Genomic DNA, 16,310 nt, shown 5'->3' with positions numbered 1-16,310 from the left:
ACTACAGACTTTCACATCAGCAATGTTATTTTGTGTTAGACCGATACTCCCTTAAATCCAACTTCACACTCACTGCACTTATTGTCTTTTGTCCTGATCACACTGAATGATAATAGAAATGCAGTTTGAGTTTTCTTGTTTGTTACCTTACTTATTGGCGCCAACAGAGCTGTTTGTGAGAGTGAGCATGACCCCCAGCAGTGTGGGTAGGTGGGAATTCTGCCGGCGGCCCTGTTCTCCATTACGTCAAAGCTACTCAGATGTAGTGGACACTGGCAGCCACAGGAGGCCAGTTGCAGCTCCCTGATCCTGTAGTGAAAGAGCAGGCCTTCTTGCTGTGGAAGATCATCCAGCCTCTTGGTAGGTATGAGTTTTTCTGTTTCTCTAGCTTCACTAACCCAGCATATTAATAATAGCAGCAAAACTACAAGTCACCCATTTGCTCTATTCCAGTTAAGACTCAGTGCTGTTCTTCTTTATCCATCCCTCATTCCAGTTTCGGAAGAAGCCTGGTTAAACAGCTTGCCTTGCTGGCAATCTCTCAACCTGCCTGTTCGCGCGACACCATTTCAGGCTGGCATAAGGACAACTGAGGTCTCTTGCACTGCATGAGAACAAAGTAATTGGCACCTCCTGCAAACATTCTGCATAGCAGGTAGCAGCTGTGACTTCTCTTTGGCATCCTGACATTATGTCTTAATGAGCCGCAGACCTCCACGTCTTGTTGATGTAGTATTAATTGTGAACATCATGGTTTTTTACCATTTCAAGATGATCCCTTGCCAAGCAAAGCTTCTGTGGATTGAAAACGTAACAAATAACTAAAGAAAAACAAAACACAGTCAAGTGTATAGTCAAATATGGCTGTGGTGTGACATGGACTATGTTAAAACAAGATCAGTCTCTGTGATTCACACACTATGTTATGCTTTAGGCTTTAGATCGGTGACCTGTTCATCTATGCAATAAAGCATTCACCTTTAAAAAAGATTTCATGCCCACATTTAACTGTCTTGGTTTTGCATCTTTTTTATCACTGAGATTTATTTATAGCAATATGAAAAATTACATCTAAAGGAACAGGTAAAAGTACATGCTTATCTCACCTTAAGCGACATTCCACTGTATTTTATAATTGTCTCCTCTTGAGGGCCTGAGCCTTCCATCCTTACTCATGCTGAGTAGAACTTTACTCTGCAAGTTGTTCCAATGAAGTCATCTTGTAGGCCTCTAGGTAGCACATCAAAGCCCTATTGATCTCAGTAGGATTAATCATGGAATAGGGTCCTACTCGATCTGGGTAACACTGGCAGAATGGGGCCCCAAAGGTTAAAGGCAATTGTATTCTTTATTCAGAAGTTTTCCAGCTCATAAGACCAGGTTACACATAAAAGTAAAGGGCAGGCTAGTTGAACTTCATATATTTGCCCTTCATATTTTCACGTTTCATGCTTTTAGAGTAAGTTCGTGTTACTTGGGGATTTGCTTTGAATTTATGCCATGAAGTGTCTTTAATAACTTTCTCGGGAAGGAATTCTTTATGGTAGGGATGGCTGGATTTTGGAAACAGCTCATATGGACGCTTCATGCCCTGTAGAGTCCTAGTTACTCCTCGGGGATGCTGCACACACATGAATCTGTTTTCATACTTGAGCCCTAAGTTAGCAAACAGAGCTGAGGACACGTTACAAGGAAAAATCTGGCAAAAATATGGCTAACGAGCAGGATGACAGATGGGAAGTCTAAATGTGTTACTGGGCCTTTACCCAACCCTTTTAATCAGGGTAGGCTGTTCCTGGATATGGCTCATGATTTGGAGACAAGAGGGTCATTAACAAACACCAGAGCTGTCAGTATCAAAGCAAGGGCTAAACAGGTACATTTCACATCATCGAAAGCAGAAAATCTCCTGCACAATGCTGCCTGGAAATGCTCCTTCTGTGGGAGGCATAACCCTAGTATTACTGACAAAGTGAAGTGACTGCATATTAATGAAAGCTCGTACAGGGCGCTTGCACACACCCCAGATCTGGGGGAAAGCAGTACTGTTATTTCTGTCGTGAGAATGACTATGGACAAGAAGCATCTGTTTGACCCTCACTGTGGCCAAAAGTCTTTGCTCAGCTTCCCATGCCGGGTGAGAGCTGTTGTGTTAATTTAGATGGAATAAATGGGCCAAAGGTGTTTACGTCACCCAGTCGCTTTCCAACATTAAACAGTGTTAAATGAGGTTTGGCACGCAGAAAGCTCAGCCTGCTTAGCACCACGGCAAACACACCATTACAAATCCTTTCAACCTTTTATTACAGATACAGAAAAGAAGAAAATACTGTGAAAGCCTTTGAAACGTAAAGCACTGAATGAGGCTTTCCTTTCCACACCACCCTTCATTTCCTTACCCTTTAACTGAGGAGAGCTCTGGCAAGGAACCCCCACTCCTTGTCCAACAGGCTCTTTGATGGTGATAGCTGTCCTAGAATCATAGAATATCAGGGTTGGAAGGAACCCCAGGTGGTCATCTAGTCCAACCCCCTGCTCGAAGCAGGACCAATTCCCAGTTAAATCACCCCAGCCAGGGCTTTGTCAAGCCTGACCTTAAAAACCTCTAAGGAAGGAGATTCTACCACCTCCCTAGGTAACCCATTCCAGTGTTTCACCACCCTCATAGTGAAAAAGTTTTTCCTAATATCCAATCTAAACCTCCCCCACTGCAACTTGAGACCATTACTCCTCGTTCTGTCATCTGCTACCATTGAGAACAGTCTAGAGCCATCCTCTTTAGAACCCCCTTTCAGGTTCAGGTCCTGTTGGGAGATGAGAAGAAGGTAGTTGAGATTGGCTAGAACTGTTGTTATTAAGTCTCCATTTCATCCCAGGGGGTGTTTGGGATTCAGCTTAACTTGGTAGGGGCCCCCCTCTCTGGCCCAGTCTGGTCAGGACATTTCTCAGGATCAGGCTGACAAGAAGGCCCAGGGTCCCAGGAGGAAGGGCCAGTGGCAGCCAGGATGGTGACGCCCACGCCAGTAGCCTCTGTCTCTTATTCCCTATTTTCCCCTCAAAGTCTCTTTCTGTAAGGGCCCCACAAGGGGGTGATAGGTGGAATAGCCCATCCCCTTGTTATTTTGTTCACCACTTAGGCCTACTTTCCAACACCCCAATTTTGGTTCACTGATTTCCAGACCCACATTTTCTTGTCCATCAAGCCTGATCTTAACATGGTCCTGCAGGCCTTTTTGTTAAGACAAATTTAGTCTGTCTGTCTCCCTTTTGTGCCTTTTCCCATCAATATTTGTTATTATCGGTTAGTGTAACATCTCAGGAACTTTCACATACTTTTTACAGTTCAGCTCATAATTAGAGTAAATTTGTAGGCCCAATTAGCACATAATTGACACAAATCGGTGCATCTCCATTGAAGTCATTAGAGCTTCATCGATTTGCACCAGCTGAAAATGTGGCCTCAGGCAGTCTCTTGTCTCCAATATTCTGTAATACTGACTGCTAATGGAGACCTTCATGGGACTTCTGCACATGCAGGACTTGTTCCTCAGCTGCTGTGGATGGGCAAAGCTCCATTGTCTAACGTGAGGCTATGCAGACATATCCCAGCTTAAGATAGCAGACTATTTGAGTCAAGGACTGAAAAGCAGATACAGGTTCAGAATTTCATCCTAAAAGGAGCTCTGCTCTAATACACTGGCCAATTAAAAAAAAGACGTCACCCTCACCATGTCTTGGTTGTTCATTAAATCCGCTCACAGACCCGCTCCTTAATGATAGCCACTTGTCTTCAGCTGACTGGCACCCAGTGACCCAGGAATGCTAACGAGACAGGAAACCTTGTGTCTGCAGAAACCCAAAGTAAGATGTAATTCATGAAAATAACAAACGTGGTGCACAGACAAGAGGTGACAGTGATGTGAAAGCGGATTGATGTGCTCCTCAGCCTGAAATGACGGAGCTCTTCTTTGGGGCCCTAAGAGATCATGGAGGAGGCATCAGCACTGCCAGGTGTCTCTGACACTATGTTACTCTCCACTTTTGCTTGGGGAGTAGGGCTGGGCTTGCGGTTGTCCTACTGGAGTGGGCCTCAGGAGATCAGGGTTCAATTCCTGCATTGGTTACAGATCCCTTGTGTGACTTTGCATAAGTGGTTTATTTCTGTGCCTTAGTTCCCTATCTGTGAAAAACAGATATTGCCTTTCTCCCAGCCTTTGTCTCTCTTATCTGTTATTGCTCTGCTACAGTTAGGGTCAAGACAGGCTTTCTGTTTAAAGCTTGACTCTTCTAAGTGCTCTGACGTTCGCACAGTTACTTAGATAGTCTTGAAAGTTTGTGCGCCTCTTGGAGGTGCAGGGTTTGGTCAGTGATCCAAATTTGGGGCTGTTTCAACAGGGGGTTCCTGAGATCTTGCCCCCCCCCCCCGGAAAAACCCAGATTTCTGAAAAGTTGACCTTTTGGAAATGCATTTTTGCATACAGCTAGAGATCAAACCAGGGCTGAGATCACCAAACCAGGGTCTCAAAAGCATGAGAGTCACCCCAGCAGAGCCCATGCCACCCACTAGCCTTTGGGGGAAATCAGATTGCAACATTATTTGAAGAAGAGTTTACTCTTCCGTAGGCACACTAGCAAGAATTTCTGGGGCTCACGGACCTCCTGGATTACACAGTGCATATGCAGAGAGAGAGACCACACGTGTTGAAAAGAAGCTAAAATTCACAGTTGTGCAGCTCAGAGAGATAGTTCTGGTCATTGAATTTGAGTCCCACACAGGCACTGTGAGTTCATATCCCACCCAGAGCAGAAATCTGAATGTCGACAAGGGAGGTGTGTTGCTCCAATGTACCTCTGTCCAAGGAGGTACTTTAGTTTGGAGAAATGGGGTCTGAAAACAGCAGACTATTCAGAAGGCACTGAAATGATTTTTAAAAAGAAAATAAATTACACATGCCAATGCTAGCTGGAGTGGAGATGATTGGTGGTGGACGTCTGGAGAGGGGTTGGGGGTAGTGCAGGGAGCGGGAGAAGCGGGGATGGGTGGTAAGAGAGGTTTGGGGGGCCAGCTGGGGGAATGGGGAACACAGGGCAGGAAGACATGAGGGTGAGCAATGAGGGGGCTTGGGGAAATAGGGGTAGAGGCACCAGTCAGCTCTACGTTCCCCTCCCACATATGTGCCATGATCTGGGGGCCCCCAGCTCATCTATGGGGGTTGAAATCCCCTACTCCTTGACCTCTCTTACTTGAGCTGGGACATGGGGCGGGCTTGTCAATCTCCCTACCCCACCCCACCCCCAACCCACGTGTACAGGATCTGGGTGAGCAGTGCAGAATGGGCATGCTCGTGGCATATCGCAGGCTCTCCAGTTCTGGGGAGGGAGGATGGGAACACGCACTGACACTGAACGGTGCAGACTGCGGTTTCAGGCTGTGTTCATCTCCCGCTCATTCAGCTGGGATTATCCCCACTTCAGCCCTCGCTGAGAGCGTGCTTTGGGGAAGGAGAGATGGGAGGGGCCAAGCAGCACACAGAATACAGCTCCTTTTCAGAAACGTGGGGTGGCTCTAAGAAGAGTCTTTGGGTTCTCTCGTCATGCCTGGGGGGATAGCTGGGTTTCAAGGCTGGGTCCAGTTGGAAACCTGGGTACACTGCCACATAGACGCATCCAGGACACATCCCTGCCCTCTCCCCCCCCCCCCCCCCTGCAACATGGGGTGGGGAGAAGACTGGACAAAACAGTACGGTGGGGCCAGCTGGGAGGATGGCCAGACTGGGAGGGACAAGGCTGGTTGGTGGGGCTGTGTGGAGGAGATGCGTATAGGGCCAGGATCAGTAGGCCGCTCCACTTCCATGCTAGCTCCCATTGCTACAATGACCACTAGCTCCAACCAACACGTTTTCTTTCGGTTCAAAACACGAGGAAATTAAATGGCAAAAAAACCTTAGTTAGTGCTCATAGATTCCAAGGCCACAAGGGACCATTGTGATCATCTAGTTTGAGCTCCTGTATAGCACAGGGCAGAGATCTGCCTCCAGATCATTATTCCTGGAACAGATCTTTTCAAAGAATACCCAATCCAAAATTGCTTTTGACTCAGCTGGGTTTTGTTGTCTGCTCACAGTGAGAGACTTTGTCACATTTTCAATGGTAGATGTACATTTGGGCATTTTTTACAAGACTATCTTTGGATCAAATAATAAAATATTTGACAAAGATGTGTTGGAGGTCACTTGTGCTGTTGTTTTATAAATTGAGACTATGCTGTGAGGAGTGCCTGCCCTCTGTGACCACTATGGCATCAGCAACATTCAGAGAATTGAGCTGCTGGCTTGAGAACACCTTAAAAGATGACAAGAAACAGGCATTAAGACAACAACTGTAATTGAATTTGTTGTCCAAAGGGTCTTGCTCTGTCTCCCTTTCCTCTTGCTCTCCCTGTGCCAAAGAGAAGATGCAAAAATCTGAAAGCAGGGGGTGCAGGAAGACTATCCCACTGGTCTTTCCACTGTGTGCTGCTCTGAAATGAGACTTCCCACTCAGAGGCCACTTGGCTAATGATGCATTGAGCACCCCAGTAGTGGGTTGGTTGGAAATTGTTGTGACCTGTTGCATGCCAGTCAGCTCCAGGAAAGGAAAAGGCTGCCTTGAAGTCTACTACATAATAGTTATTTTTTTACATTGCTATAGTGCCTTTCGGCCCCAATCACGGACCCAGCACCCCATTGTGCTAAGCACTGTATAAACACAGAACAAAAAGATGGCCTCCCTTGAAGAGCTACAAAGGGTTCTTAGTAAACTTGTACATTTTGCCAGATTTGGGGAGAATGCTGTGTTACGAGTGTACCTTTAGGAAAATTGCTATCAAGTAGGTCAGACTAGGTTCACTGGAGTTAGCTGGAAAAGGCTCCACAGAATTAAGACCATCCCTTTGTAAGTTCAGCACATTGAATCAGACCGACTGTCCTTCAGTAAGGATGTCCACTGATTCTACTCTGGATCATAGGTGAAAGGCTCAGAAGAAGGTTCTGTGGCTATTGTCTGACAGACCAACTGACTGGGGAGTGAAAGAATTGAGCTGTCAAAAGCATAACCAGCTGTAGACCTCTCTCATCTTGGCTAGTTTGGGACTCAACATCATTACATTCCTGGTAGTAAGCTGTGCTTTCCTTCTCCAATAATGTCTCTCTTTAGTTGTTATCCAGTGAATACCGTAATGCAAACAGTTAAAGTACATTAAGTCACACGAGTCATGTGAAAATCAGTGTAATTTATAAAGCACTTGCAGGGGGAAGTAATCTGCTCCTGGTCTATACATGCAGCAGATTGGCTCCCTCTGCAGAAGGTGGCCTGCCAAGGGGTGGAGTCAGGGCCCTGCCCAGCTGTGCAGGTTGGGGAGTAGCAACCTCCTATGGCTTCTCTCCTCTGTCTGTGATGGGCAAGGCAGGGAGACGACTCAGGACAAGTCCCAGTCTTGCCCTCATAAGTTCTGTTTCTGCGGTCACAGCTCAGCTAAGTAACACACGGTTTCCATATGTGTTTGGCTGGCCATGCCATGGATGGGGGAGAGAAAGGCAGCCAAAGACAGCCCTCAGATTGCAAAGATGGGTGATGGAGAGGATGGCTGCGGTCAGGAGAAAGGGAGGAAGGTGGAATAGAGGAGAAGGAGGATGTCACTTAGCCACTCCCGGAAGGTGAGTCCTGAGTAAGGAGCAGATTTAGAGGTGGCCCCTGACTGTGCTACAGAACAGGCGTTACAAGAGTGGCCCATCTAGGTGCCCTCGAAAATACGCCTCTGGCCCTCATCCTGATCTCAGTCCTTGGGTTGTGAATAAGGAATAGCTCCAGTCAAGCACTGGTACACGACGACTGAATGAGATCAGAATTGTGCCTGACAATGCAGGGCTAGCTGGTCTAACCACCATCCAGGAGCTGGATGTTTCTCCCAAGGAGACAACCGAGTAGCTCAGATGGTACCACAGGCTGGAGGGAGGACTGTTTGGGGATGAAGACTCTTACAGCCCGAAAGAGGTTATCTGTGAATAATGGGGCAATGTTTGGGATACAGGGTGTTTCTTATCTTAACTGAACGGTTGCACCCACTCCCTAATAGAAACCTGCTGTCCTGTCATTCCGTAACACACTCCTAGAGACTAGCCAAGTGCACTCCCATATCCGATGGCGAGCGTTCTCCTGCCCACTCGCATCCACAGCATCCGTGAGTCAAAGGATCTGCCTCTGCTACACAGTAAAAGTGCTGCAGTACTGGGGCTTGAGACAGACGGGGAGAGAGGAGCACCCCTGCAAAACCTCGAAACCAGGACAGCAAGGTTTGATTAAAGCAAGGAATTTATGCGGAAATATTTGCATATTTTAGTCAACTTCTAAAGATCTCTTTGCTGTCAGTCTTTGGAAAGCTCCGATGTTCTCCATGCTGCAGTTGTCGTGTTCATTGCGCTTTTCTAACCTTTCTTCTTCAAGGTCAATGAATAAGTGCCCTCCTAGAAATTGGAATCTGTCATAATCCCAAGCTTTCTGAATCATCCGCCATCTCTGACCACTGTGGAGTATCAAGAGAGCGCATGTGAAATGGATTAAGAACCGGCTAACGGACAGATTTCAAAAAGTTGTCGTCCATGAGGAATCATCCTCAAATGGGGGTGTTTCTAGTGGGGTTCTGCAGGGATCAGTACTAGGCCTGACGCTATTCAACATTTTCAGCAGTAATCTGGAATGAAATATGAAATAAAATGTTCGGATGAAACAGAAACTGGCGGAGTTGTGGTAAACAATGATGAGGACAGGGCAGTCAGTCAGAGCAATCTGGATCGCTTGGCAAGCGGGGCCCACTCATACACAGTGTGTTTTAATATAGCGCCGTGCAAAGTTCTGCATCTAGGAACAAAGAACTCAGGCCATCCCTCGGAATGAGGGACTGTATCCGGGACAGCAGGGACTCTGGGATGGATGATGGGGTCATAGTGGACTGAACATGAGTTCCCAGGGTGATGCTGGGGGTGGGTTGTATACAGAGGGGAATAGGGAGTCACAGCAGGGAGGTGATTTTACCTCTGTTCACGGCACTGGTGAGACCGATCCTGGAACACTGAGTCCAGGTCCGGTGCCCACATCTGAAAAAGGATGTTGAAAAACTGAAGAGGGAGCAGAAAAGAATCACAAAAGTGATTCGAGGGCTGGAGAAGATGCCTGACAGTGAGAGACTTAAAGAGCTTAATCTGATTAACCTATCGAAAGGAAGACTGAGAAGTGATGTAAAGTGTGTCGGTATCTTCCTGGGGAGAAGATGCCGGGTACTAAAGGGCTCTTTAGTCTAGCAGAGAAAGGCAGAACACGAACACGTGGCTGGAAGCTGAAGCCAGAGAATTTCAAATTACAAACTGGGAACAAATGTTTAACAATGGTGGTGGTGATTAACCACTGGAACAAACTCCCCAGGGAAGCGGTGGCCTCTCCATCTCTTGATACTTTCAGATGAAGACAGGCTCCCTTTCTGGAAGACATGTTTTAATCAGACACTGAGCTCAATACAGGCGTAAGCAGGTGACATTTAATGGCCTGTGTTACACAGGTGGTCAGACTAGATGAGGTAATGGTCCCTTCTGGCTTTAAAATCTGACTCACTTCTGACCCTGGACATCTCAAGCTCTGAAATCAAGTGTGACACTGACACCAGTTCCTAAGTTATTTCCTTTCCCCTTCTCAGAACAGAGATTTTTCCTTTCCCTGCCGCCAAATGGTTCCTGCAACAACGGGTTTTGCTGCATCACAAAATTAAATATTCACCTTTTATTAAGAAATAGGACGCCGATCAGATGCATCCAGAGTAGAATATACACGTCAGCCATCAGAATTTAGGTATGTTTCAGTTAATTTTCTTAGATGTGAAAGTGACAAACAGTGTTTTTAGAAGTGCAACAGGTCTGCCTGATGCATCCTGTTTGCCAAACAATCAGTTTTCAGGAGACCAGCATTTCCCAAGAAGAATTCTTTAAAACTTTTTTCACAAACATTTTTCACTTGCAGTTATCGATATGAAAATAGGACTGCAGTTGTTATTTTTCCACAGAGCTATCTGCTTTGACTTAAAATATAAATACAGGATATAAATATATGCTTGATTCATGGCAGTGTGACTGAGAAGGGACTTGGGTTCCATAATATACAAAAGCATTGCCTATTTATGTGCTCATAATGACACCCTGAATGTTCATCTAATCACTGTGGGCTAAATCCAAACCTGGTGGAACTCCATTGAACTCGGTGAAGTTGCACCATGCTTGAATTTGGCCCCTTGTTATTTTCTGAATACAGTGAGCTTGTTTCTTACTAACAACTTGTAGCAAAAAATCTATTCGGACATGCACTAGCCCAGTTTTATTCCGATATAACTCCATTGATTTCATTTGGATTACTCACGTGTGGAAGGGCTGTCCAGTAATTGTTAAGCAACTGAACCAAGAAGCTAAGAAGTTTTTTAGTAGCAGGGTGTTAAATGGACTTGAGAGGATTAAGGTTTTCATAGTTAAGGTGAGAGAGGAGGCAATTAAATTGGTGAAGACATGAGATGATGAGAGCCTGGATGTGCACTTTGGCAGTCTGCAGAGAGAGAGAGAGAGCTGGATCATGGAGATGTAGCTCAGGACAATGAAGAACAAGCGTTAGGTATGTGAAGCATTTATAGGTGGTGTTGCTTTTCAGCAGAAATTCCCTCACAGTTCTCAGATGTCTTCTTCGGGATCCTGGAAGTCACTTAGCAAAGGCAGGAAAAGAACACCATGCTTAATAGCACATTTAGCTTTCTGCTTTTAGATAAAGATTTTGGACTTCTAAACATGACACACACAAGACAAATTTCAGAGTAACAGCCGTGTTAGTCTGTATTCACAAAAAGAAAAGGAGGACTTGTGGCACTTTAGAGACTAACCCATTTATTTGAGCATGAGCTTTCGTGAGCTACAGCTCACTTCATCCGATGAAGTGAGCTGTAGCTCACGAAAGCTCATGCTCAAATAAATGGGTTAGTCTCTAAGGTGCCACAAGTCCTCCTTTTCTTTTTACACAAGACAAAGGATATGTAATTTATATACAAAGGTCTTGGTATTGCAAAGTGTTCCCCCCCCCCTTGATTATAATCACCCAGTAAGATGATACTGTACAGTATAAACCTAGGGTGAGCTCGCTGGTGATCTAAACACTTAACTAGGAGCAGCAGGGTGTGGCTTAGCAGCCACGAGCAGAAGGCTTCAGCACATATTTCATCACTTATTGATCTTTTCAGTGTTCCCTGAGATTATTCAGCACTTGCAACCCCTCCCTGCTTGGTATCGGCCGCGCACTTTATAAGTGTACTCTCTATGCCATTATCAAAATCGAAATCATTGATGGGTGTGGAGAGCAAGGGAAACCCCCTTGGCAAATAGGGGGATTCCTGTAATTTTGTCAGCAGACCCAGTAGTTGGGGAAGTCGGAAGATGCACTCTAGTAAAATTTAATTTATTCATTTAACGTGAATGAAGCCAAAAGCTTTAGTTGTGTGCCTCTGACTTCAGCTCAGAGACTGGCCCATTCACAACCGCCCCTCTCCTTCCCCCCTTCACTGGCACCAGGAGGCTGTGGTTACCTCCACCCTTCCTGTTCTTACCATGCGTACCTCCCGTGTTAGCCTGTACACAGCAGTAGCCTGTTGCATTCTGGGCCCACGGACAGGAATCAGACAGACACTATTTGACGCATACCTCCTTGCTAGACTTCGCAATTGCTTCACTCTCAGGCCTCGGACAAGACAGCCTGTGGAGTGACTGCCAGGCATACGCTGCAGATAGCCCAGAGAGACACAGGCGTGCAGCTTACAGAGACCCCCTGCCCTCCCCTAACACGTATAGACAAGAAACTTGATGCTGAGAGGTGCTGAGCACCCACAGCTACCACTGAGGTCAGCTCCTTCCAGGATGAGACCAGAAAATAGCATGTGCTTCCCCCAGAGTGCTAGGAAGAACTGGCTGGTTTTCTCTCACAGTCATTGCACTGTTGGTTCACGGTTTGGCCACACAGGCCTGCCGGCTGTGCCTCAGAAATTCAGAGTGTCTGCCCTACACTTGTGATCGCAACGTCTTCCCCAAACCTGGGTGCCAGCCCGCATTAGCAAAGCTCATTGGTGTCGTAAATAGCCACCTTGTCTACAGCCACGACAGTGTCTGCGGGTCGGAATTAACGTGAGAAATAAGAGCCCGGGAACGGAGTTACACTGAAACCCTGGGGAGGTGATTCGTTGCAGGGCATCGGCGTGGAGTCCAATATGCCTGCACCATGTGCCAAGACGCAGGTCTTTGTCACTGGGGCCGTGCTGCCACCCAGTGGGCATGAGCGTTACAACAGGTGTTCTTGTTCCTCCTGGGGATACTGAAGTGAGCTGTAGCTCACGAAAGCTTATCCTCAAATAAATTGGTTAGTCTCTAAGGTGCCACAAGTCCTCCTTTTCTTTTTGCGGATACAGACTAACACGGCTGCTACTCTGAAACCTGACTTCTCTTTGGAACAGCTCTAGGCACTGGATGAAATGCGGTGTATGTGAGACACGAATCATTTACACGCTCTCCGGAGTCCTTGTATGCTTTAGTAACAGTCTGCTTTCACTCTCTCTTTTCTAGGGATATCCCTGCCCATCCCAGTCATAGGATTGCAGGATGACTCCAGGGTGTTTGTGAATGGGAGCTGCGTTCTGAATGATGAGAACTTTGTCCTTATTGGGTCCTTTGTGGCATTCTTTATCCCGCTCATCATCATGGTGATCTCATACTGCCTGACGGTCCAGGTGCTGCAGAAGCAAGCGACGGTGTTCATGTACGGCGAGGTGCCCAAGCAGCGAAGGAGCAGCATGAACTGTCTCAAAAAAGAAAACAACACAGAGAACATCTCAATGCTCCAGAACCACGAGGCGGCCTCCCACTTGAACTCTCCCGTAAATAAGGAAGCTGTGCTCTTTCGGAAAGGGACCATGCAGTCTATCAACAACGAGCGCAGAGCCTCCAAGGTCCTGGGCATTGTCTTCTTTTTGTTTCTTATCCTGTGGTGTCCATTTTTCATCACTAACATCATGTCCGTTCTTTGCAAGGAAGCCTGTGATGAGAGCCTCCTGGGTGAACTCATGGGTGTGTTTGTTTGGGTTGGTTACATTTGTTCTGGGATTAACCCCCTGGTGTACACGCTCTTCAATAAAACCTATCGCAGGGCTTTTGCCAACTACATCTGCTGCCAGTACAAGCCCAATAAAAAATCGACACTGCGACAAAACCAGTGTCTGAATGTCGCTTCCACAGCTTCGTACAGGAAAGACCTTACTTTAAATAGCTACCGAAATGGCAATGAACTCAACAGCATGGAGTTGGATGGAACTGAGGAGGGCTTAGAAATGCAACCGGGGACTTCAGAGCCGTCGATAAACAGCTGCAATGTTGTAAGCGAAAGGGTGAGCTGTGTGTAATCGAGTCACACCCGTGGCTCTGCAGCTGAAATATACCTGTGTAAAAACGTATGTGTCACTCAAAGAACAATGTAAATACTGCATCCTGAACAAAGCTTTTTTTTAAAAAATTCATCTTTCCAGCCCAGTGCTTTAAATCATACATACACTTCAGTGAGGTTTAAGGTTCTATATTTACTGTTGCTACTAGATCAAAAATATCTGGTATTTTGCTTACATCATGGACAAAATGCTGACATTTTCTTCCAGCGTATGAACAAAAATGCTGAATACTTACTCAGGTGGCATTTGCTGGAGTCCAGAGTGGCCCATTCATAGTTATAGATCAAGGAAAACTTTTTTAAGTTGACAGTAAATATATACTTTAAATCCTCGCCCATGTTATGTGCCATGCAACAGTGCAACACCAAATCTTACCAGCATCCTGGAAGGGATCCCTCAGCTAAAGCATAGCAGTATTGCAATGGAACAGTTGGCTAACCAGACTGGTCACATGGGGGTCGGGCTGGGTGACATAGTGGGGCAATGCCCCACCTTTCATGCTGGAGAGCTGTTTTCAGTTCTGATTTCCCACTTCGATTCTGCAGTCCTGGCCTTTCAGGATCATTTGATCCTGGGATCCTGAAATCTTCTACTGTTTTAGAAAGGCAGCATTAAAACCACCAAACTGTCTTGACCCTTTCTTTGTAAACAGAGTGTCTCTGGCTCTACCCTGAACCCTAAAAATAACCAGATGCAGAGCTCACAGTGGGCCAGACTCTGATCTGCTTTCTCATGCATGTTGTCTGATGGACTCCAATGTGGTGGCTCACATGAGAAAGGTGAACGGAGTTTGGCTCAGTGTCTGGCTCTGAAGCAACTGTTAGCTTCTGTTCAGAGCTTTTACGCCACACTAGTGCAGGGAAGGGTTGCAAGCAAAGTCTATTATTTATAGCTGCTAGATCAGCCTACTGTCCTTCGCTTGCTGCTGGGTCAGGTTGTTTGCTTTGAGTGGATTCATTGGACTCAGGTCATTTGCTTTACCTCAGGAAGCGGGTTTTGGTTTCATTAGAGCTCTCAGTTTCATCTTTCCTAGCTTCTTGCTCTCACCAGTCTCACATTTCCTTGCTCATTCATGTTAGTTTTCTCGGCAGCCTGAGACTGGCAGTGTCCCAGTTCTGGAGACAGCATTGCTTTCTTCTGCACACCCTGCCACCCCAACCCAGACTTCGTGCTTGTGTTGGGAGGGCTGCTGTTTCCTTATGCCTTGGACTGTGAGCCTCCCCAAGGGCGAAAGAACCTTCCTAGCACCATGAGCCCAGGTGCATCAGAGTAAGCAAGGCCATTGCTTGTTCCATCCCAGGAACGGGCTAAGCGCACCAGCCTACTTGGTATAAACCAACAGTAAGCGACTGGCCCCAGGAGCTACGAGGAAGTAGGCGAGAAACTGTGACTCGGGTGAGGGCCTGGAGCACAGCGCTGCTTGGGGTGATGCAATTAATGCACCACCCCTTGCTCCGAACTCTGCATCATGCCAGACCTAGCCTTTAGTGCAGGAGTGGGCAAACTATAGGCTGGATCCGGCCCCTCAGGGCTTTGGATCCGGCCCACAGGACTGCCACCACCCCACGCCACTCCCGGAAGTGGCTGGCACCATGTCTCTGCGGTCCCTGGGGGATCGGGGGCAGAGGGCTCTGCGCACTGCTCTCGCCTGCAGGCACCGCCCCCCGCAGCTCCCATTGGCCGGGAAGGGGAATTGGCCGCAGCCAATGGGAGCTTCAGGGGAGGTACCCACAGGCAAGGTCAGTGCCCGGAGCCCTCTGTCTCTCCCCTGCCTCCCCGGGGGCCGCAGGGACGTGGTGCCGGCTGCTTCCGGGAGCGGTGCGGGGCCAGGGCAGGCCCCCTCCTGCACTCCAACCCCCTGCCCCAGCCCTACATTCATGGCCCTGCATGCCATTTCCCCACCCAGAAGTGGCCCTTGGGCCAAAATGTTTGCCCACCTCTGCTTTAGCGGCTTATACCTTCATTAACTAATTAACAAACGTAACAACATCCCTGTAAAGTAGGTGCCTTTGGTGTGACTGGCAGTCTCTGCTTATGAAAAGCCTGAGAATAGCAAGGTTGACGCATGTCAAGGATGAGTTGCATTTGACTAATGTTGCATTTGACTAATGTTTTACTGTAAGCTTGTCATATTCATAGGCACCAACTGGAACCACAAAGGAAGTGCAGAACGGAGCTGTTGCTTTAGGGAAGGGGTTACACTGTTGAATTGCACTTGACCGCAGTTATTGCATTGTGGCACTTACAGGGTTCCACAGCTTGATCCACCTCGGCATTACTCCAGTTTGGCTCTGGTGCAATCCCACCGAAGTCCCTGGGCCTGATTCTCCGCCCATTCGTGTCACTGTAAATCTGCAGTTCTTCCCCTGCCATCAGCGGAGTGACACTGGCATCGGACCAGAGTGCCACGGTGGTGACTCTAGCTCATGCTTTGCAGGAAGGCAGCATGCACACTTGCAGCATGTATTCGGCAGCTACACAGACACTGGCCTGAATGGTCAGTATGTCTCGCTCGCTCATGCGTCCATTTGTATTTCTACAATGGCACGGTAGCTGGTAGAAGAGGGACTGGACAATGACACCACTTCCCTCCTCAGGTGGCTGCCCTTTTCTCTAGCTCAGGTTTGAAATACTGCAAGTGCTGGAGGAGAACAGAACTGTTTTTTTTTTTTCCTTTTGTTGAGTATTTTTGCAGGGCGAGTTCACAGCACATCTTTTCCAAAAATAAATCTCTCTAGATTTTTTAAAAAGCAACCACAGACTTTAA

At 47.1% G+C, this 16,310-nt stretch overlaps 1 protein-coding gene across 14 annotated transcripts in view; it reads left to right on the top strand.

Annotated features, from left to right (window-relative positions):
* HTR2C (5-hydroxytryptamine receptor 2C) overlaps nt 1-15,227 on the top strand; it is a 740,895-nt gene extending 725,668 nt beyond the window's left edge. For all 14 annotated transcript variants that reach the window (XM_073358595.1, XM_073358588.1, XM_073358594.1 and 11 more), the window contains one exon: nt 12,669-15,227. In XM_073358595.1, the coding sequence (XP_073214696.1) occupies nt 12,669-13,501 (833 nt within the window). In that variant the 3' untranslated portion in view covers nt 13,502-15,227. The remainder of the gene's footprint in view (nt 1-12,668) is intronic.
* Nucleotides 15,228-16,310: the final 1,083 nt, after the last annotated feature.

This window comes from Lepidochelys kempii, chromosome 9, assembly GCF_965140265.1.
Source record: "Lepidochelys kempii isolate rLepKem1 chromosome 9, rLepKem1.hap2, whole genome shotgun sequence".
Lineage (NCBI taxonomy): Eukaryota > Metazoa > Chordata > Testudines > Cheloniidae > Lepidochelys > Lepidochelys kempii.
This window is presented reverse-complemented; position numbering and strand designations above follow the sequence as displayed.